Source organism: Gymnoscopelus microlampas (assembly GCF_963454915.1).
Source record: "Gymnoscopelus microlampas genome assembly, chromosome: 6".
NCBI classification, from domain to species: domain Eukaryota; kingdom Metazoa; phylum Chordata; class Actinopteri; order Myctophiformes; family Myctophidae; genus Gymnoscopelus; species Gymnoscopelus microlampas.
In genome coordinates, this window is record NC_139943.1 from 46,606,166 (window position 1) to 46,630,420 (window position 24,255).

Genomic DNA, 24,255 nt, shown 5'->3' on the forward strand with positions numbered 1-24,255 from the left:
CTCTCTCTCTCTCTCTCTCTCTCTCTCTCTTTCTAGTATATGGATGGCAGCCAGGCAGGCAACAGCAGCGGGGCCCCGATAACAGCGAGTCGCACCAGGAAAGAACCAGTGAAAAGCGTGGGGGGGGGGGGGGGGGGGGGGGGAGCATCCGGGGAAGAAGCGCTGGGAAGTGGGCCTGATGGGGCCAGCAGAGCCCGCTGCTCTTCAAACAGCTGTCGCCTGGCCCCCGGGGCAGAGGAGAGGAGCAGAGCCGAGCGCTGTACAGCACAGCATGCCAAGAGCCCCACAACCGCCATCCATCCAGCATCCCTCATCCCTCTCTCTCGCTTCTGCAACAGCACAACTCAAGAGTGCATGCACAGGGACATCATTAACTTTCTCTACGGGACCTCGGTGGAAAATAAAAAATGACACAAAAATAATAAACAATATTAACCCCCGGCGGCCAAGGGCAAGGAAAAACAACAGCTGAAAGGTAATTTGCCGATGAACATTTTGGTGTCATCATGCAGACACACAGTCCTATCAGTCAAGAGCTTGTTTTCCCCCATGGCATCTGCTCCAACGCTCAGCAACGAGGGGGGGGGGGAGGCGTTTGGGCTGAAGGCCGAAGAGAAGATGCACTGAGTGACCCTGGCATTGTGAAGAGAGGAGAATGCTTACTATATGATACTGTACCACCTCCCATTATTTATAACTCCAGCATCTTTGTCATTGTGGAGGACAGATTCCCCCCCGCCCCGCCACCCCCTGGTGAATAATGATGTTAACTCCCCAAACCCGAGACAACCGGCGGAGATTCAAAGCACGGCTCAGGTCTCGTACGGACGACAGCAGCATTCACATGTGCCGCTCGTAACGCAATCACGACTGAACAATGAAGGTTACTCGGTTTAATCACACTATAGTACAACCCCCCCCCCCCACCACCACCACAACCACCCCAGGGGGTTTGCTATTTTTAAGCGCTTTTTTTGTTTCTCCTCCTTCATTTCTTTCCCTTTTTTTTTGTCTTGGCTGATGGCAAGGCTGTTGCTTTTGCAGGACTGGTGCCCTTGACGAATGAAGCAGCAGAAGGGAGATATTTATACATAGACGTGAAGTGGTAGACGGCTTTATCCCGATGCACCGCTTTCTGCTTTGATTCTTTTGGTGTCTGGGAATCGAATCTAATACCTTTTCTCGCATCTTTATCTTTTGTTCTCTTTTCTCATCTCTTCCCTTTGAATTGAGTATGCTGCTGGTGGTGGTGGTGGTGGAGGAGGTGTTTTTATTTTGTACCTGTGCACTGAGACTGTATTGAAAGAGCTTTTTGTCCTGGGGGAGAAAGATATAGATGGAATTTTCCTCTGCCGTTCATTTGCCCGTTTTCTAATTGGACTCCTCCATCTGTTGAGGTCTTCAGGACTGCCTTTGGGGATTCTAAGGCTAAAACATCCTATCAAATACAGCTATGCATAGGGGACAGTGTCCCTGGAGCTCTGCCAGACTAGGCATTGTAACTGTACAGTAAAGGTGTGTGTGTGTGTGTGTGTGTGTGTGTGTGTGTGTGTGTGTGTGTGTGTGTGTGTGTGTGTGTGTGTGTGTGTGTGTGTGTGTGTGTGTGTGTGTGTGTGTGTGTGTGCGTGCGTGCGTGCGTGCGTTCGTGCGTGCGTGCATGCGTGCACGTGTGTGCGTGTGTGTGTGTGTGTGTACGCGCACACGCGTGTGTGTGTGTGTGTGTGTACGCGCACACATGCGTGTGTGTGTGTGTGCATGTGATGTATAATCAAAGTCCAGCGGGCCTGGGACAGCTTGGAGAGAACAAGTCATGATATATACAGTAAAAATTACTGGATAGATTTGCCTGACTCCGATCCTTAAGGACAGGACAGGACTGTCACTGGTATTTGGCATTCCTTTAAAATGCATGTTATTTTGCAAATGCAAGGTGTCACAGTATTGTTGAGCTTTGTGATTCTGAATTAGCATTTCTGGAAATTTAACTTGCACAACAAATTGCTCCATTTTGAAGGGTCTCAAAGGGGGATTAAACCCTCGGCTGATTTTGAAGTTGGTTTTCTGGTTCAGCTTGAAAACTACAGCTGGGTAAAAAAAAAAAAAAGAACATGGCAGGCTAACATAATACTGACATTTTAGCACACAGTGATGTAAGCAACACAGCTGCAGCTAATCAAAATTAGTTTGTTAGATTTAGGTCTGTAAATACTGTAATAATAATAATAATTTTGCACATGGCACACCCGAGGCTCTGGGCACACCTAAATATAACATTCGCTGTAGATGTGTTGCTTGCCTGTCATGTTTTTCATCTGAATTCAACTGAATACAAAATCAGCCTGGGGTTTTGTGCCTGTTTCAGTCCCAGGGGCCCATGTTACAGTATAGGGCAGACATGATGAGTCTTTTCCAGAAACTGACAGACTCTTTAGAAGTTGCTTTGAAATTGTCAACGATTCAGGGAAATCACATTCCCCACACATGTTGTTTTCCACATACCATTTGCAGGGTATTCAATATTCAGGAGAAAGTGGCATGCGCGACAGCGCCGTGTTGATGATAGTGGTCCATTAACTTTGATGGATACCACTCCACAGACAAGACAGCGGGTGGTCGGAATGACGGCAACATGTGAAAGCACACCATAAAGGACACAGAAATCACCCAAATGGAAAGCAGCAAACTACATGCAAAATTGATTCTTTCTTCTTTGGATTGCTTGTCCTCTTGGTTACATGCTGTGACGTGCACCCTTGGATGTAATTAAATGTCACATTAAAGAGCCTGCTGCTGAATCCCGGCCATCCAGGGATGTTAACATACAAACTCCCGTGACCTCCAAAAGACGGCTGGAGTCAGAGAATCCAACATCAATCCAACGCTCAATGTGCTGGCTGAGGCATCGCTGTTTGCTGAATGTAAATTTGGTGTGTGTGTGTGTGTGTGTGTGTGTGTGTGTGTGTGTGTGTGTGTGTGTGTGTGTCTGTGTGTGTCTGTGTGTGTGTGTGTGTGTGTGTGTGTGTGTGTGTGTGTGTGTGTGTGTGTGTGTGTGTGTGTGTGTGTGTGTGTGTGTGTGTGTGTGTGTGTGTGTGTGTGTGTGTGTTTGCATGTGTGTGTGTGTTTGCAAGAGTGTGAGGTTTTTCCCTGTAACGTAGACGACACTGAGCTCAGCTGAATTATCAATTGATGGCATAGTCCACTTTTATTAACACTATCTACTCGTCTGTCTGCATGGCTGTCTTCTCCATTTAACTCGTCTGCTCATCTTTGCCCAGGGCGAGCCTCAAATGCCTGGCTTAGTCACAACACGGTGCACTGTGTTTTCTGTAGGCCGTTATGTAAAGATAAGGTCATGCTTTCCATAATAATACCTAACATTTTAAGCTCCTCTACAGGGATTATGTACAATTGGTTGAGGGAGGGAAAAAATAAAAGAAAGAATAATCAACTGTTTATGTGTTACCCATAATACCTTGGAATATAACCTGAGAATCCCTGCACGGAATGCTGTCATCAGGCGGCTGAGAAACCTCTGTGTGGGATGCTTGGACAGAGAAACCACCTGGACATTTTCCAAGAGGCAGGCAAAACGTTTCTTGAATAACACCCACAAACGTATCAACCTACACCTATCCTGTTCTAATTAAGCGCTTTACGTTGTTCACATTTAATCGATCACAATTCATGTAATAAAATGCATTGACATAAGATTACATTTTGATGTTTTACATGATCCTTACATTCCCCCTGGCCAGTATTGCCCATGCCCATAAGGTTTTATTTTCTTTGTCGATAATTGAAAGGCAGAACTACAGATAGATAGATAGATAGATAGATAGATAGATAGATAGAGAGATAGAGTAGACTAGACAGACAGACAGACAGACAGACAGACAGACAGACAGACAGACAGACAGACAGACAGACAGGCAGACAGACAGGCAGACAGGCAGATGGTAGCTAGACAGACAGAACTCTTGAGAAGACGTCATGAGTCGTGAAATATTCTACTGAAGGGAAAGAACAGTCCTTACATTTTAATGATCCTATCCTGGGATCATATCTCACTAGCGCAGTGCCCGTTCAGGGCGTGGCCGTTTGGAGCGCGTGCCCTCTGCGAAAGGTGCCGATTGCTTGGCTCCAGGTATTGCTGGTTGCGGCGTTCTGGAGAATAGCTCACCCCATTGACTTTACACTCAACACTGCACTCCCTTGGGTCCTCAGCAATACACCTGCCAAGTGTGAAGTCGATCGAAATGAACAGTTCTCAAGATATTTGCAGGACCAACCAGACAGATTCTGTGAACCCTTTGCATCCCTATTCTGACTGGGGGGAACAACATTTGGAGAAAATAATTGATCTACAAGCTCATAACTTGTAGATTGGCTAATTTTTATGAAGATATTTATTGTAGAGTGAAAACAGAGCCCTTGGGAATCCGAGTATAGGGCTTAAGTGGTTATAGATAGATAAAAGGATGACCTCAAGACCTAGTGAATTACTTCACCCCTCCACGACCACCATCAACACACATGCACACGCACACGCACACGCACACACACACACACACACACACACACACACACACACACACACACACACACACACAGTGGTCGCCCACCTGCTAGCGTCCTCAATGGGCGATGTTGCTATAGTAAATGAATGAATGATGCTTCAGTGAATTAATGTTTCAGACAAGGATGATGTCAGATTACTGATGCCCCATCCTGTATCCCTCCACTGTGCAATAAAACAATGATTTGTAGTTGTTTCTAATACACATAATTTGAGACACGTAACAGTGAGCAAATAATGTTGCTTGTCACCTAATAATACAGTGTAGCGATTGTTCGTGTAGACACGGAAGGCAGGAGGTTTATGCTACGTTCACACTCCCCGGACCCCCCCCACCCCATTCATTCGTTAACAAGCTAATTCATACGTACTCCCACAATCAGTATGTCGTTCTCATTCGCAACAAACTAACTCACACACGCCCTCATACCCATAGTGCATCTCAGGCGGTTCATTTAACCAGCCTCTTTGTTCACTGTTCATTCTATGTGTTTAGCTGTTCAGTAGTTGTACAGCTGTGGTTTACAAATTTCCTCCACCTCCCCAGCCTCCTCTCTGTGGCATTTACTTTATATTGTTAATAGGTTGTATGAATTGTAGGTTGTAGCGTTAATAACTAGTGGTCAGGTGAGACAGAGAAAGAGACTGCAGCCCCCAAAGCTCATGGCCTGGTTTGCAGAGGTTTGACCAAATGCCCTACATTTGGTGATACGTGGAGCTATTTATAGGGGCTGGGGCAGGCAGGAAGCAGCTTCCACGCGTTGGGGTGACAGGCTGACATCACTCATCGCTGCAGGACCTCCCTGCCAGCCAAATGAAGGGGTGATGGAGGTGTGTGTGTGTGTGTGTGTGTGTGTGCGTGTGCGTGTGCGTGTGCGTGTGCGTGTGCGTGTGCGTGTGCGTGCGTGCGTGCGTGCGTGCGTGTGTTTGTTTGTGGGGGGGGGGGATAACTGATATCACTTATTGTACACAAAGAAGCTAATAATCACACGGTGTGAAATTGGGTTAACACTGGCTAGTGTGAATTGCTATGGGTCCAAAGCTACACCGCACACACGCCACGGGCATTTCAATTTCGCCATTTGTTGCAAGCCATTGTTGGTTTCATAAGATTAGAAATGGAATGGATCAGGTGAGGAGTGTGTGTGTGTGTGTGTGTGTGTGTGTGTGTGTGTGTGTGTGTGTGTGTGTGTGTGTGTGTGTGTGTGTGTGCGTGCGTGCGTGCGTGTGCGTGTGTGTGTGTGGGCGGGGAGGGGTGGGGGGGCACCTTGGTCCAGCAGGCTAGTACGTTCCCACGTGTATGTCCAAAAATGTGAAATGTTACACAAATAATGTTGAAATTTTGTGTTTACATGCGGGGGGAACCAAAAATTGTGAATGTGCCATGGTACTATACTGCAGTGCTCCTCTTAATATTTGGACATAGGCCTACAGTATGCCTAAAAACAGAAACTCTCTATGCATTCTGTCCATATTGTGGTATATCCTAATATACAATTGTTGCGTGTGGCCATGACATGTACTGTATCATTCATTCAATCACTGACTCAACCATTCACTAAACACCACTGTCTCTCCTCTCAGGCTGGCACACCTGCAGCTGATCTGTAATTGCTGCCGCCCCAATCAAGGCACAATAAAACCAGCCAGCTTCAGTCGTTCTACAGACTCAGACCCAGCAACACACCAGTTCCCACGCCCTCCTTTCTTCTGGCTACAAAGCCTTTTCTTTAAGTTAGTTTGTTAACTTTAGTTTGGCCTGGAGATGGCCGGCAGTTCCCTGTTTTCGTTTAGTTTTTAGTTTAGTATTGCTATTTTGTTAGGTAGGGAGGGGGGAGCAGCTTCGGCGTCACTAGGGGTGGCCTTGTCCCCCCTCCATTCTATTTAGTTTTGCCGGCATCTCCAGGCCTCCTTTTGGTTCATTCATTCATTTGGTAAAGTATTCCTCATATTGTTTGTTATTTCCATTGTGGGAGTTAAATAAAATGATTTAAATCTTTGCTATTTGTTTGGTGTCCAATTTATGTTGGGGTCTCCGCTTCGAGCCATTGGTTTATTGTAGTACTGTGTGGAGACCGTAACAACAATAGAGAGTCGCGAGCATGCGTGGCTGTTTGTGTCTCCAAGCTGTTTGTCTGTCTGGGTCTCCAACAAGTTAGGTCTCGCTTCACTTTCGGTTTGCATGGTTTGCATGTTGCAGTTAGGTTTCGCTTTCGATGTCGACACAAACACCCGTGTTGCAATGAACGTCGACACGCTCTGCTGTCTGTCTCCGATGTGCATGTGTGTACATTTGTGAATTTACAGTACTAGGTTTAATTGTACGGTTCTATATGGTGTAATTGGGTTGAACTGAAGCTGTACAAATTTCACTTGTTTTCCATTGTGATATTTGGTTGAGCATTGTGTACTTATCTCCTGTTTCCAATGTTCTGCGTTACCTTATTGTAATTGATTTTTACATCCCATTCCTCCTTGCAGTAATGCGACAATTTCCTATAAAGATTCTTATCGTATCTCTCCTCTCCTCTGTGTGCCCATATTCAGCTTAAAGTCCCTGCTGAATGCAATGCATTTAGTTGGGCTTTACACTTTAGTTTCTCATAAGTCAAAAGATATACCGTAAGTATCCTACAAAACAGTTCGTACAACCTGACTTCACTATCGTTAATGGAGCTTTTTTTCCTGACTCATTTGAACTCTTTTCTAGTTGGGGAATGGAAAACCAATTAGTTTATGTTTGGGCTACTTGTGGTGTTTGTTCCCTTATGATCACTGATACTGCTCTCCATTCCTGAGGAAGCCTCTGACACTGACATTGGCTGACTCACGGCAAATACTACAGCGAATCTCCAATTGCCTTTCTGTCTTAAGTGGTCAACGCAAGTTCAGAAGTGGAGACCACCAGAGATATAGAAACCTAGATTCCTCATTGGCCGCTGCAGTTCGTTGGAGCGACCTCGCGGCCGCCATATTAGAGGGGGCACGCTGCCACTCAAAGCGACTACTGGCCAATCACAGCGCGTTGACGTCGTCCCGGCCCCATCTGCCTCTGATTGGCCTACCGAACGTCCCCTTCTGTGACGCACAAGGAAGCTTCCAACCTTGCCCCGTGGAAGTGGAAGCGCGCCCGAGAAACAGGCGCCTCAGAGTGGGAGGAGGCGTCTACCTTTTATATGTCTATGGAGACCACCCTCTACTTATCACGGCCACTTCCCATTTGCAATCACCTCCTTATCTAATATCTACCACACCTGCCTTCACTCATTAGCCACTCCCACAATCACCAGCATCTACTACACCTGCCTCCTCTCACCACAGCCAATCCTTGTTGCAATCCACAGAATATAAATACACCTGTGATCTGTCAAGCAATTGGTGTTCTGCTTCACATCCTCCCCCGCTCCAACCTTCTCTGCCGCCAAGATTCTTGCTTTTCGTCCTATCTTTATTTCTCTATTTCTAGCAGAGACGACCGACCGGCACCTCCCCGAATAGAGCAACCATGGCCGTCAGCTCCTGAGACTATGCCCCCACCTTGGGTTCCTCATCCGTTTCACTTTCATCTAATTAAGTTTCAATAAAATAATTAAACTTAAGTAGAGGTGTGGTCTCTTACTAGTGAAATGAAAAATGCTTTCCCCTCTAAACGCATTAAAACAGAAGAGTGATGATTCTTGTTATCTACAGTGTCTTGACATTGGGTTGTCTTTCTAACAATCTGTACGGTATTATTGGAAGACGTATTTGTCATGCACATTCAAAGAATATGGGCATTTTGGGCACAAAGAAAAACACAACAGCTCGCCATCCTCATCTCTTGAAACAATAGATGGAAGTAATGTACAGTAACAACACCTGGCTCCTAACTTGTTTGTTCCTGTATCATTGCTGCATTAAAGCATTTCAAGGCAGTGTACTGTAGTAGGGGCTGGTGAACATTGATTTGAGCCTGCAAAATTGAACATAATGAGGTCTGCCATCCATACTTACCACGGTGACAATAGCAAACTAAAAATAAAGGAGCAGCTGTGACTCTCACAACCAGCTCTCATTACAGTACATGCCAGTGCCATCACAAGTGGAGTAATGTTCCCGCAGCCATGGCAGACATTAAACATGTTATTGACTCGGCTCTCTATGAAAAGAAACAGTTGCGCGTCGGCTGATTGAAGACAAATAAACAGAGCCAAGACATAGGTACAGTCAGTGGTGGAAAGTAACTAAGTACATGTGCTCAAGTACTGTACTTGTTTACAATTAAGTACAATTTTGAGGTATTTGTACTTTACTTGAGTATTTCCAATTTCCTTTAGTTACTAGTTTGTAGATTTTGATTATTATTACAAAACCTACATTAACCAATTCAGACGTATTTAAACTTTGGCTATTTGAAAACAGCCGATCTACAAGCCCACAACACGTGGCGATGCGACGTGTTGTGAGCTTGTAGATCTGCTATTTTCAAAAGATTTGTATACATTTTAGAGATATGATAACTTGTGAAGCGGGAATATTCTGCATAATGACTACTTTTTGTACTTTAAGTATATTTTGATGCCAATACTTTTGTACTTTTACTCAAGTACATTTTAATTACACAGACTTTTACTTATACGTATTTCTACATTGCAGTATTGATACTTTTACTTAAGTAAAACATTTGAGCACTATTTCCACCACTGGGTACAGTACTGTAAAGCCTGATTTATACTGTCGTATGACGGTGTCACATGACAAAAACAGGCGATCTACAAGCTTTACGCGTTGTGGATGCAACACGTTGTAAGCTGTGAGATGTGAATGTCAATCCTTTCTGTACATGATCATTGTTGGGCACCATGGTGCTCCATAAAACAGAGGACAGAGCCAGAGAGATTCCACTTTAGTATTTTGTTGGATGAATTTCCAACAAAGTGATGAGAAGGCATAATGTGTGTATGCATAGCAGTGGCCACGACCAGACAGGCCATTTCCATCTGTATGTAAATGCTGAGCATGTAAATAAGCCACACAGCACACGCTCAAGATGAGATTGCCGTTGGGCCTGATTTGCACACACTATTTGATCCAGTGACAGGATGGGTCTGATATCTTGTACAACATGTTGAGCGTCAAGACAGGCCATATAGTCAAATAATGGGCTATATTTTTTCCTGCAATCTGTGATTCGCCCTAGCTGGGTCAGGGTTTTTCTGGGCTAATAGACTAGCTGGAAGTGGAGTAAGGCAGAGAAAATGCTTTCTAACAACAGGGGAATGTGTTTTCTTCTCATGGGCCTGCTGTATCTCCCTCACTTCCCTTCATTCAAACTAACTTTAATCTTGTTCCGGAGAATTCCATTAATCTTTGAGGTTGCTCAGAATACAAAAGAGAAAAAGGGAGGAAAATGCTGAGCAGAGGGAAAAAACACTGATGCCATATTTTTATGTCCTCACTTTATGCTAGCTGAGTCCAAGCAGAGGACATGCCAGTCTATTTCTCTGTCTGTTTAATGCAGCACATTTGAAGTGAATTCATACCCCACCGCAAAATCCCACCCACTCTCACACACACTCATCCTGGGCTGCGGTGGATGGCACGGTACTGGTATTGCCTTGAAGACGGGCTGCCGAAGAAATCAAATCAAATGGGCGGACAGCGCTAGCCCCTTTTGTCCTTTCCATATAGATTATTTATCAATCTGACCGTCCACATCAGGGCATGGCTGCTTTCACAGTTTGCTCACACACACACACACACACACACACACACACACACGCCTCACAGCTGGCCACAATCTCTTTTTAGGGCCATGGTCCGGTGACCACAGATACATTTTCATTTTGACATTATATTGTCACCAAAAAAAGAAAGAAACTCAAAACACAGCAAACCCCCGCTCTCTCTTTCTCTATGCCTCCCTCTCTTCCTCTGCTCCATTACATGGACAGAAAGGAGTTAGCACAGAACAGGTCTCTGTGGCACTCTTCCCATTAAGCCACCTGACATCAGGATCATAATGCCACTCTCTCAACAGAATGAACTCTTCACTCCACCCTCCAATACAGGGTAAGGCCACAGTTATCCTCCAGGCTAATGGGAACCTCTGCTCGACAGCATAACATCATAATACTCCCACCACCCATAAAGACACTGATTTCCATAATGTTGTACAATGATACACAATGCCAAAGGCTGTAATGTATTCCACTAAACGTAAAAAAAGATGCCCATCTCAGTGCGCAATCTCAGTGCGACTCTGAAAACAAAACAAAAAAGTGAAAAAGTGGGAGTTCTCTGCCTAGCCTGCCAAGGACTGAGTAACTTATATTATCCAAGACAATGAATAGAAGATCATCAAGAACACATTTGTTATCTCTCGGGAGCAGATACAGTAGGCTAAAAAGGCCCTCCGGTTCTTTTCTGTACATTTCAATTACATCAGACATGCGTTGAAGTCTCGGTTTTGGACTTCAAACGGCTTTGCTTCACTTCACATCTCCAGCCATGAAGTTAAAGCTTTTTGCATGGAAGGCTTTGATTGCCATTGGGTCGTAGTGTAGTGTAGTGATAAGCCTGATAATGGTTACATTACGTCGGTTGTTTAATGGACCACTACATTGACCCTGCATGTCTGTTAACCTTGACTTCTCTGTCTAATAAATCTCAGTGAAAGGTTTATGGTCCTCAACTTGCCAGGTCTTTCGAGTCGTATTTAGTGGGCGGAACCGACAAACAACACAGTGATAAATAACTGCATTTGCCTGGTGACTACTATGTAGAACAGCGTTCGTGACAGAAAAGGACAATCCACGGCCGGTGGTAAATGTCACGACAGATCAGTAATGAGAATCATCACTCACATTAACAGCATTCTGGGTCACTAATCGAAGGAGGGATGTTGTTGTGAGCTTTGGCGTGAAAGGTATGTTGTAAAAAAAATAAACCTGCCAGCGTGTGCGCACATTCGTGAATGGAATGCTATTCGTATGGAACTCATAGTCTTATTTACTGTCATTGTTACTGTCACTGTGATGTTCAATTTCAAAATTAGGGATGCAAATTATCGATTAATTCATGAATTGATAGTTGATAACCTTATTGATCGATTAAAGGAGCTACACCATGAATTTAAAAAATAATAATAATATTTGATATCATATTGTTTATGTCCCTCAAACGTTTTTCAAAAGGTTTGAGCCTAAATCAAGCCTCAGATATACTCATTCCAACTAACTTCTCTCTGGCTTATAAAGCACTTTCACCTGCAATACCACATTGTCCTGTTTGGCACGGGGCGCTATTGAGCCAGTTTGTATGCATGTCATGTCCTGGTTCTGTGTGGAAAAAGTAAAAAAAATAAATAAGAAAAAATTAAAAAAAAATTATTATTTTTTTTTTTTTTTTGGGATTATTTTTTTTTGGTTAGAACTGAAAAACGGGAGGAATTGTTCCCAGACGTGACGTAGGGTGGGGGAACAAATCTGACGGACTGTTTTCAGACCAATTTACATAAAAACCACAGATAGCCTATGAAAGCCTGCATGCTCGAAGTCGGGTATTTGTTGGAACAGAAGAGAGGTGGGGGAGACCAAAAACACACAAAAATGAAGAAAAAGTTAAAATTCATGGTGTAGACCCTTTAAGCGATTAATTGATAAGCGGCTTTTTTTATGACCAAAAGGAAAATTCTTGTCCGAAACCGAAAATGAGTGCAGAAACATAATTGCCTTGATGTATATAACATTAACGAGCGTCAATGAGCATCAGCTGCATGGACACACACACCTCCCCTCCGCAGGGCTCTATGGAGTCTGTCTCATTTCTCTCCAAAAGCCCTTGAATATGATGGAATATGATTGAGGATTACTATGATTATGGTAAGCTCACATTTGATTTGATCACACACACCATCCCAAAAAAAATGTTTTTAAACAAATTTAATCGAGTAAATTCTTAACGGCAATTAATCGATTATAGATTAACTGTTAACATCCCTATTTGAAATAGATTATAACAGATTACCAGTTATAAACTTCTACTGGTTCTATCGAGCCCTCTCCGCCCTTCCAGCCAATAGCATTTGTTTTCCTGTTGCTTTTCGGTACCGGAAGTTCCAAGATGGTGGATTGATTTAGCAAAAAAAGTGGTTTCAAAACGGGCCTGAAGAAACCAATGGGGATCCCTTCGTCCATATTTTTTAGTCTATGGTGCTGACCCTTTTAGGCTGTGTGCCATGTTAGAGTGTTTTTGTTAAGAAGCATATTTTGGACTGAAGTGAAGACAAGCGAAGCTCAGGGTAGGAGTGTGCTGCCATTTCTTATTCCCCCCTTTTGACGGTTTGTTTTCATTAGGGAGAGTAGATTGTCACTTTTGCTTGGGTTGGCGTTGTAGATTAGTTAATTTCCTTTTAAAGTAGGGTGGCATTTTTCTGTGTTGTTTTGGCCTTGGTCTCCCTGAAGATTTATGCTTCCCATCTTTCATTTCATATTCAGTTTCTGTAACCTTAACTTCAGTATTAGTAATAAATGTACACTTTTGCTCAGTATTTCAATATTTGAAATGTAGTTTGTCACTATCATGTGGTGGTGACATAAACACAGAACTGGGGATTGGATTGGGGGTGGGGGGATATGGGTTGGGGGCATTGGTGGTTGTGCTGGCGGGGTATGGGGCTTTGGGGGGTATAATGGGGGTTAGGGGGTATGTGGGGATGGGGGGGGGGTCACTGAATCATTCATTCAGTGATTTGTGAACTCTGCCCACTATTGTCTTTATATACCTGTCTTCTCACTCAGCTCAGTATACCTGACGAAGGCCACATAGGCCAAAACGTTGTTATTTATTGACCGCTCTATTTATTAAATTATGTTGGGAGCATCAAGACGGTGTGCAGACCTTCTCCTTTTGTTCACAGTTTATCTAGTTTGATCCAGCACCCGTCAAAATGTTTGGATGTGTGTGCAACTCTTATCCGCTATGGGGTGGTTAGTGGGGCATGGCGGATTGGGTTTGGCTTCCAGGTAGGAAAACGCCTGAAGGGTGCTTTTCATCATTATGTGTGTATCATAAAAAAATAAATATATGTGTATCAATAGGATATGTGCCTGGATTGAGCTGTCTGGCATACACAACAGAATAACACAAACGATTTTAACAAAATAAAACATGTGTTTCAGTAGGGGTGTCCTGTCCACCATCACAGTTGACAAGGGGTTTGAATCGTCCCACAGTGCATCCGGCTTGGCCGGGCGCCCATACGGGCATAATTGTCCATGCTCACGGGCAGGAGGAAGCCAGGTTGGGGAGGGCAATATTTGTCGCTGTATCAGCGACTCCCACGAGCTACTCAAGTAACATTTTGTACACAAGCCTTTTAGTTGTAAACAGAGTATTTTTATATTGTGGTATTGCTACTTTTACTTAAGTAAAATATCTGAGTACTTCTTCCACCACTGGTCAGCAGGGGGTGTTGAACAGTGAGGAGTAGGAACGAAGGCACCGTCTATATCATTCCCGTTGAGGCTCCTCACTAGCAGGTGAGCCAGTAGAAGCAGCAGTACACAGAAATGTGTGGGGAATGTGGGAATTAGCATATTAAGTAAATTGGCTACTCTAAATAAAATAGACCCGGGGTCCACCCAGACTATGTGTCGTTAAGTATTCCTAAACAAGACACTTAACCCTTAACTGCTCTCCCGGGCGCTGTATTAATTGCGACCACTGCTCCCTAATAGTTGGGGATGGGTAAATGGGGAGGACAACATTTCACGTATGTGCAAATGCACAGTGACAAAAAAAATACCCCCCAAAGGATGTGTGTGTTTGTGTGTCTCCATGCCTCAATACCCCTTGTCCTCCCTGCTCCTCTTCCCCAGTGGGTTTCGCTTGACTTGCAGCGTTTTCACAGCTGCTCTGAACAGTGCACTCCATTACACCTTAAATCACTTAAAGAGATCTGAAGCGCCCCAAAACTCCCTCTGCTGCTAATTCACCCTGACGGTGTGGATCATCTACACTCTGGAGGAAGCAAGAGGAGGCGAGTAAACACGGCAAGCTCTGATGCGAGCCGCAACAAAGTCCAATGCGGTCTTTATATCACGATCCATTGCTACCTCGAAATACAAGCAATGGAGCACATTAAATCGAGCGACAAAAAAACTACCCATGAACCACGCTGCTGTCTTCAAAGATATCACACAGAACAGTAGCACAGACGGGGATTACATTTTTCTGTGCTTTTCTTGATGCCGATGAGTATTTGGCAAGGATGTTTTGACAGAGGTGATTTCTTGAGCTTTTATTGGTCACCCGGAGAAGCCAACAGAGATTAGGGCTCAATAAATAAGTAGAATGAGTGGGGCCCCTCTCCTGTGTTTGGTGGCCCAGCCAGAGAGCAGGAGACACAGAGCCGTGACACACAGCTGCACAGCGCTATTGATTCTCCCATGGTCTCCAGGCACCCTTCTCTCTCTCATTCAGGCTGCCTGCCAAGTGCCTCTGAACAGCGGCTCCTGCTCCCACAGTGTCTGCACGTCTGCTTAAGCACGATCAATGGGCCATCAGCGGGGGAGAGAAGCGATGCCACTGTCTTTACTTCCACAGGGTGTGAGCGTGCTGAGGGAAATTGAAAAGATATGTAGTGGAAAGGCATCATGATGCTACACTGGCATAAAGCATCAGCAGCTATCATAAGGACATTGGCTTGTTTTCAAAGCCTCAAATGGATGAGCCAGCCAGCAGCCCCCCATTTAGATATTTCTCTAAACAGCCTATTTGCCCGTGTTTCAAAAGCAGCATGCGCTTATATCAGGCTTTAAATAAGCATTTACTGTACCACCCTCAGATCCCTTTGTCTGCACGCTGTGCCTTGGAAATGACCATCAAGGGTCATCACTTCCTGCTATCAGATATAAGCCCTGGAAGGTTACGAGAGGAGAGAATCTTTCGTCAGCTCTGTGTTTACAGCTGGGGTCCAGGGGACAATAACAACTATGATTCAGGCACGATGCGATATATGGTGTTTAAAACACACTGCTGAAGATGCCTCCGAGACGTTGATGGATTATGAAGAGGGATGGTGACTCTGCCAGCAGTCCACTATTCAACAGCCTGCACCACTGTAAACCTACAGCGCCCAGGTAGCAAACCTGTCGTGTTGTGTGTTTTCGGGTGGAGTGATTGCCAAGGACATTTAGCTTTTGTCCCCTCGTGGCAGAACATTATTTTAAAATCCATCTTGCACAATGGGTGGGGGGGGGGGGGGGCAATGATGCATAGTGTGCTATCTTATTTTCCTCCAAAAAGCTAAATAACATACCATCTAAAAACATGGTTCTTGGGCTTTGAATCACAGCAACCAAACATAATATTTGTGTTGCAGTCCAGCTCCCAATAGCTGGACTGTGTGCATCGCTGTTCATTATGCTCTCGCGGGTCATTTCAAGGGTGACTGATAGTTCAACAAGTATTGAGTGAGAGTGAGAGGAGCTTTGCGTGCCATTAAGAAGACAGCAAATCTGCTGCTATCTCCATGGCAGGCTACTACTATTGACAACGCTGAGGATGACCTGTTAGGTTGAAACGCGTCCGTTGTTCTGTCCCTGGAGAGGTAGGCCTAAATAAACTATGTGAAAGGGACATTTATTGTGTGCTGGCTATTTTCTCACTTTCAGGCGACTGCAGCAAGTCTGAAAGTGAGGCTGACAATGGCAATACCGGCCTCCATTGGAACCATCACAATAATGATTATTGTCTTCGCCAGGCCGATCGTCTTTGCCCGGGAGGCAAAGACAACGTTTTTGCCCCTGTCCTGTTTGTGTGTGACTGCGTTCGGCTGATCTCGGACACCGCTGGACTGATCGGCGGGAAACTTTGCATGCAAACTCCCAGTAGGCCAAGGAATACACTCAACCCCAAATGTATAAAATCGGCCTCAGGGTGGCGCTATACCAATTAAGATTTGTTATGTTTTGGCCTATAACTCTTGAACGGTAAGTGATACAATCAAAGTTTTCCCCCTGAATTATTTGGATCATTACACAACTCACCATATAGGCCATGCCAATTTTTGCCTAGCTAGATTTTCAGCCATTTTGCACAACACTTTTTCTACTACTTCTACAGATTTTGTCCAAATTCACACAAATCGATATGCATTGTCTCTGCAGTCATGTAATGATCATGTATCATTCAGATCTGTCATATTCCATTCCGATTCGCTATACGAGGTGCGTCAGAAAAATAACAGGACTTTGGCAGTGCACGCTGATGACTCAATGCTAATTGAGTAACCGCTTATGTCACTGTGTTGCGCAACATCTCACCACTATTCGGCTATAATATTGTTCACTTCTCTCACTCTGTGCTTCTGTTCCAGGCTGTTGTCTAATTACACTGCTGTTACCCTCCGTCACGCAACTGGAGGTGGCACAAAGGTGGAGCAAAGAATCAATTTCAAATTCCTGGTTAAGTTAGGTTATAGGCTTAGGGTTTGGGTTAGGGTTAACCCTAACCATAATCCTAACGCTTCCAGTACGACCCGGAAACCAAGAGACAGAGCCTGCAGTGGAAGACCACAACTTCACCTAGACCCAAGAAGGCAAGCATGTCCAACTCAAAGATCAAGGTCACGCTGATCGCATTCTTCGACCAGAAAAGAGTGGTCCATCATGAGTTTGTGACAGTCAACCAGCACTAATACCAATCGCCTCCATGACCGGGTTCGGCACAGCAGGTGGGCTCTGTGGGGAGACAAGTTGGCTGCTCCACCACGACAACGCGCCCACACACACCACGCTCACTGCAGGCTCTGTCTCTAGGTTTCCGGGTCGTACTGGAAGGGTTAGGGTTAAGGTAACCCTAGCTAGCCCTAGCCCAACTTAACCAGGAATTTCAAATTGATTCTTTGCTCCATGTTTGTGCCACCTCCAGTTGCGTAACGGAGGGTGTAATTAACAAGTAACAGCAGTGTAATTACACAACAGCCTGGAACAGAAGCAGAGAGTGAGAGAAGTGAACAATATTATAGCAGAATAGTGGCGAGATAAGCAGTTACTCAATTAGCATTGAGTCATGAGCGTGGCTGCCACAGTCCTGTTACTTTTCTGACACACCTCGTTTGATTGTCTTCCAAAATTGTTATGACACATTGGAGGGCTTTTAAACAACGCAGAGCCAAATGCGATTTCACTTACACTGATATGGAGCTCCACAAATGCTACAAATGTCACTGTTGCAGAAATGTGATTTTGTTTACCCGCCACCAATTTAGGTGCAGGTGGCCATAGCTAAATGCGAAGCAGAAGGTCCCGGCTTTGATTCCTGGCCCTGGCAATGTGTCAAGGTGTTCCTGAGCAACACACTAAAGGTCTATTCAGACGGGAAGCGGCTGACGCGCCTATGTAATTCATTTTCAAAGAGAGGCGGGCGATTATTTGGGACGCGCGGAGAAGTTGAGGGGCAGTGAGGCGAGGGGGAGCGGTCCCGTGAAATTCTCACGCTCCCCCTGCACCGTGCAAGGAGGACAAAACAACAATCATTGCGGCGCGATCCCCGCTGATCCGAGGGGTAACACCCGCGTCCACCGTCTGTTACGACCTTTAGTGGTCAAAAATGTGTGGGTGGGGTATCCTACTATCCTACTATAATTCTAGTAACCTCTGTAGTGGTGGTGAGTACGTGAGTGAAGATACCCGGTTCTCCTCACTGGCTGGACCAATTGCTCTGATTTTGCACACAGCCATTGACCATTACCATCTGAACGCAACTGTGCAGCCCGTTTTTCAATTTCATCAAATCTCAGCTTCTTATTAGCGTTTTTGTGTCAAACACTGTTGCCATGGTTACGGGGCTGCCCAGCTATGGGACGAACTGCCTCCCGGGTTGCCAGATCATGTGCGCATCCCCCCACGGATGCGCTGCGCCGACCGGGTATGGTCTAGTTTTCTTAAATAAAACAAAACTGCCATATATCATGAACACAACATCCAATCCAAAATGGAATCACATGTTTAGAGGGAAGTTGAAGCATATGTCATAGAAACCCTACTTCCCTAGAAAGTGTCCTTGTGTCCTGTGTCCCGTAAATGAAGCCGATTGTTCAGCAATTTCAAAGTCGCCATCTTTCAATATCGCGTCATATCCTGAAGAATGACACCAGACCATTATTGGCCCAACCTATAGCTTGTCAATCAAAAGCGGGGGCGGGGAATGAATGCTATTGGTTGTGTAGCTTGTGAATCAAATCATCCCGCCCCTCCTAGAGCATAACCTACTTTATCGTCAATTTTAAAATAAATGGGACCATAGTTTACCAAAACGCATATCATGATGATTGAAAGGGGACTTTAAACTAGCGACTGGAAAAATATAGACCTGCGCTCTGTGGAGCGCTTTTTGTTAATAAGATGGTTGATTAGAATATCCTGAGGCAAAGTTGGAGAGTGTATAAAGTGCAAAGGCAAATTAATCAACAGAATGTATCAACAAGCAGCTCCGTCCAATCTTCCAATTAGGCCAACTCAGCAAAGTTCACCAACCATATTGGACTATACCAACAGATTAAGAACACCACTGTAATAGAAAAAGCAACCATCAAAATGCAATGCATAGTGAGTGCTAATGAGCTAATCAACAGCAAATCATGCCACTGAACTAATGATAATTTACTGATTATACACAAGTTTTGTGAACTGATTTAGTCATGATAAGCCATTAAAGGGGGGCAGATGGTGGCTCTTTTGCAGACCTGATGGCTAGCCAGCTGCTAACAGAGGAGCTACAATGAATATAGTTATGGGAAGGAAGAAAACAACACACACACACACACACACACACACACACGCACGCACGCACGCACGCACGCACGCACGCACGCACACACCACGCAAACACACACACAGACACACACACACACATCAAAGCCAGCGACAATATTTTCTGATGTCTTACCTCTGACTTTGATATAAAAAAGACAACAATATTTCAATGGCTACATTTCCTTCACATGTGTGAACCATGAAGGCGTACAGGCTGAAATGAGTAGGCTCAATTCAAGTGCAGTGCAGCGGTGATCAAAGCAAGCAACCAGAGTATTTTTCTGATTCATTTATCTTCCCTCGATGTCATTGACTTATGACTCCAGCAATTCAAAACTGGGGCCGTTGAGTGGTGTTATTTAGAGGTGCAAGACAACGTGGAATATAAACTTAATAGGGTGAGGGAAATGTTGACTGTGGGTGGTAAGTTTCATTAATTAATGAATTAAGTTTGTCTGCCACTTTGGCAAATAACCAGCCATCACTCAAGGGTGCTGTTCTTCTGTAAAGTACTGTACTAAGTATTATTAATTTTTGTAACAGAGTATTTCTACATTGCAGTATTGATACTTTTACTTAAGTAAAAAAATATATATTACCTTTTCCACCACTGGTGGCCAATGGCAAAAAGAAATTGGTTTCTTGCTGCAATGAGCAGCTCACACCCAGAAGTTTTGATTATCATTACAAAACATACATACATTACCCACTTCAGCCATACATTTCGGCCATTTGAGAATAGCCATCGAAGCTCACAATGGGTCGCATTGGGTCGCATTGTGAGCTTCTAGATCGGCTATTTTCAGCACCTTGGGAATTTTCAGCACCTTGGAGAGTGTCACCGAACCGACAGCACCAGGAATGCAGAGAAAACTATAGTGACCAAATAACTCATGCGGGGCCACAGAGGACGCTTGAGTGCGCTCGTCAATACAAATTAATTTAAAATAATTGTCTTTAAAACGTGATTAATTATTTTATGCTGCATCGGCACTTTGCAGCCTATATGAGCATGAAATTAGCATTCAAATATTTACACCCTGCTGAAAAGACGACAGGCAGCGACAGTGGGGAGACACGGGGGGTTAGAGTGGTGTGTGGTGGACACATGTGGTTTGATAGGCTACCCCCCATTAATTTTATCAGCACACACTATGTAGAAAACACTATATGTTTTAAAATGGCCTTTAAACGCAGTGAGGTTGGAACTCTCCCAGCAGATTTTGTTGCTCTCAAAAGCTCTGTGATGTAAATTGGAATAAAGGGCCCTCGTTTGGCCCAAGGGAAACGGGACAGATCTTTGTGTTCATTGGAGCAGTCAGGTTCCAAATGAACACCCATGTGGTACATTTACATTAGGACATTGGCTCTCAAACCTTTCATTATTATTATTATTTTATTTCAAGGACCCCCATGATTCTCAGAGAGTGTACAAATGGAACCAAATGGATCCTTATGGGTCTCAGAGTTACAGGCCTGTAAGGGTCCATTTGGAACCCCCTCAAGGAACCCCGATATTTTATTGTATGTTATTGTTTGTCTTTAAATGTCTCGATGAATTGAATACACAGGACCACAATAGAAACAAGGCCTCAGGGCTTTTTGTGTTAGCTTTTGTGGTATCCTTTTTAGCACCATTTGTTGCAATTTGCATTTGTTGTTCTTTTTTGCAAACTGTTAATAAAGTATTCCATCAATCAATCAATCAATCAATCAATCAATCAATCAATCAATCAATCAATCCCCGGGCCCCACTTTGAGAACCTGTGCAGACACACCTGGTGTAAACGATTTGCTCATTCATGTTGGTGCAACTGCAACAATACAACAATACAGCCTATACCAGTGGTCCTCAACCTTTTCAGGCCGTGACCCCCCCCCCAAAATAATCATATTTGAACTGGGGACCCCCCCCCCCTCCCAATTAATCATATTTGAACTGGGGACCCTCCCCAAAATAATCATATTTGAACTGGGGACCCCTACCCTGATAAGAACTTAGAATTGTAGGATTTGAGTCATTACATTTAGTTTGACTTGGTTACATAGATAAATATTGTTAAAAAAAATAGCAGATCTACAAGCTCACATCGCCTTGCAATGCCAGGCATAGTAAGCTTGTAGATCGGCTATTTTCACAATCTCTGCCTCTTATAAAATGTGACAATCTGGCCAATGTTTGACCAGTTTTTATAGTAGTTTGTTGATTACTTTTGATGCAGTAATGGTCTTTTTTCTTTTGTTGAGGAATTAAAAACACTCCTTAAATGGTCACTTCACTGTCACCTGGCCCTCCTGGAGGATCCCGACCCACAGGTTGAGAACCACTGGCCCATACAAACAACAACCAACCAACCAAACCTTACCCGAGCGTCGTCATGGTGACGATGGTGTACCAGAACGCCGCGGGGATGCTGGTGAACTTGCTGGCCGTGGAGCCCTTCTCGGCGTAGAACATGACGGTGGCGAAGATGATGATGGCCATGGTCAGCGAGAACAGCAGGAACCCGAGCTCCGAGGCGCAGCTCTTCAGCGTGTACCCCAAGATCCTCAGCCCCGCGGAGTGCCGCGAGAACTTAAAGATCCGAAAGACCCTGAAGACCCGCAGCGTGACGAAGGCGCCGCTCACCTGGTCGTTGTCCGACATGACCAGGCCGATGTAGTAAGGCATGATGGCCACCACGTCGATGACCGACATCACGCTCTTGACGAACCTGTAGCGGCTGGGCGCGGCGAAGAGGCGCATGAGGTACTCGAAGGTGAAGATCATCACGCACGCGGTGTCCAGGCAGAAGAAGGCGAGCGCGTAGCGCTCCCCGCAGGAGAGCTCCTTGGAGCGGTTGGCCAGCAGCCCGCACGGCACCGTCTCCACCACGTTGGCCATCACCGATACGGCGATGAAAAACCCCGTGACATAGTAGAAGACCAAGGCCATGGTGCTGGTGTGGGGGTTCTCGAACGCGCGCCACAGGTACTCCCGGTGGGACATGTCGACGGGCGGCGCGTCCTTGTCGGCGTTCATCTCCTCGTCGTCCTGGAGCCTCTCCACGTTCTCGCGCCGCCGATCCTTGTATTCCTCATAGCAGCAGTCTCCGATGATCTCGGGGATTATTCCGAAAAACGCGAGCTCCTCGTCGTAGGCTGCGATGCACTCTTGGCGCGGGTAGTGGAGCTTCCCGGTGCGGTAGAAATTGAGAATGTGTCTGAAGATGTCGGGGTCGCGATCGAAGAAGTATTCGTTGGTTTCTTCGTGGAAGAAGAAGTCCCTCTCCGTGCTGCCCAGCAACGTGTCCGGGTACCTAGAATGTGTAAAGAACCAAGAATTTGTAGGTTATAGAACTGTACTTTTTTGTGTTTTTTTTTGGCAAACTGCTAAATAAAGTAGGCTATTCGATCAATCAATCAATCAATCAATCAATCAATCAATCAATCAATCAATCAATCAATCAGTACCTCTCCAGGGTGTTTCGCCACGTCTGAAACCTGTTTCCGCTCACGTTCAGGATGATGAGTCCGTCCTGGGCTTTCCTCTTCTCTTTGGGAGGGATGGGCATGGGCGCGCTGGCCACGGGCATCCACCCTATGGCCGCGGCGCGGGCAAAGGGAAGCCATGCCGCTACACCTGCCATGCTGACCCTATAGTATAGCTATAAGATCGATCCCTGATTCTGGTTATCACAGTGCTACGGCCCAGAGATGGAAGGCATCTGCAAAAAAAAAAAGAAAGGCGAGAAAAAAGAACAGCAAACGAATACTGACTGTTATAGGCATCTGTGGCAGCGGGGAAGGAGTGGGATATTCTCATTAGACAGTGGTTTAGCTCAGATTGTGGCAAATTAAGTCTACATGTTTGGTAAAACGCGTTTAATAAACCAGATCCTGCGCAAGGCATTGTTGCATTTAAGCTCAAACCAGTAGCTACAATAGCCTACAGTCACTGTAGCCTACTGTAAGTGTTCTGTCATACCATAGCCATACTTTGCGACAAAAAATGAGAAATTAAATTAGACAATCGATAACGTGACATTTCGATAATAACCAAGAATGGAATGTTATCCCATCGAAATCTAAATGGATAAAAAAAAGATAAACCCACCTTAACGCAGGGCGACTCTTTTAAACTGCAACCACGCAAGTTGAATGTACAGCCATAGTCTCGCAAGACAATCTGCCACCCATCAATCTCCTGGCGGTGCAGCGACAGGGAAAGATTTAGTGAAAAAAAAAAAAGGGGGGGGAAAAGAAGAAAGAAAGAAAGAGAAAAAAGAAAGAAAAAAAACCCGTCGCATCAACAAGTTAAACAATTCAAGCTGCAATCTCTCGCTGAGTGGTCATTCCGTCCAACCAGTGTATTTCTCTCTCTGACCATCCGCATGGGAACGGTGGTCAGTGAGATATTCGTGCATGCGCTTTTCCTCTGCAGCTTCTTCTCCTCAATAAACTCTGCTCCTCTCTCTCTCATCGACTGCAAGACCACCACCACCACCAGCCCCCCCCCCCTCCCCACCAGGAAGTGACTATGGAGAGAGAGAGAGAGAGAGAGAGAGAGAGAGAGAGAGAGAGAGAGAGAGAGAGAGACAGAGAGGAGTGGTCCTCTAGTCTACACACAACACATTCCTCTGCTTTGCTCACACACTGTGGAAAGTCATCAACGCGTAACGGTCATATTTAACCCAGTGGTTCTCAACCCTTTCAGGCAGTGACCCCCCCAAAATAATCATATTTGAACTGGGGACCCCCCACCCTGATTCCACAGATGAATATTGTGAAAATAGCAAGCTTACAACGCCTTGCAATGTGAGCTTGTAGATCGGCTATTTTCACAATTGTTGCCTCTTTCTTATATTATTTGACAATTTCGCCAATGTTTCACCAGTT

General features: G+C 45.0%; 1 protein-coding gene across 1 annotated transcript in view; it reads right to left on the reverse strand.

Moving 5' to 3' along the window:
* Positions 1-23,006, reverse strand: part of LOC311047320 (A-type voltage-gated potassium channel KCND2-like) — a gene marked incomplete at both ends in the record, with an annotated part of 44,276 nt that extends 21,270 nt beyond the window's left edge. The window contains 2 exons of the mRNA XM_084059998.1: positions 21,744-22,676; positions 22,831-23,006. Of these exons, the coding sequence (XP_083916124.1) occupies positions 21,744-22,676; positions 22,831-23,006 (1,109 nt within the window). The remainder of the gene's footprint in view (positions 1-21,743; positions 22,677-22,830) is intronic.
* Between the last annotated feature and the right edge of the window lie 1,249 nt (positions 23,007-24,255).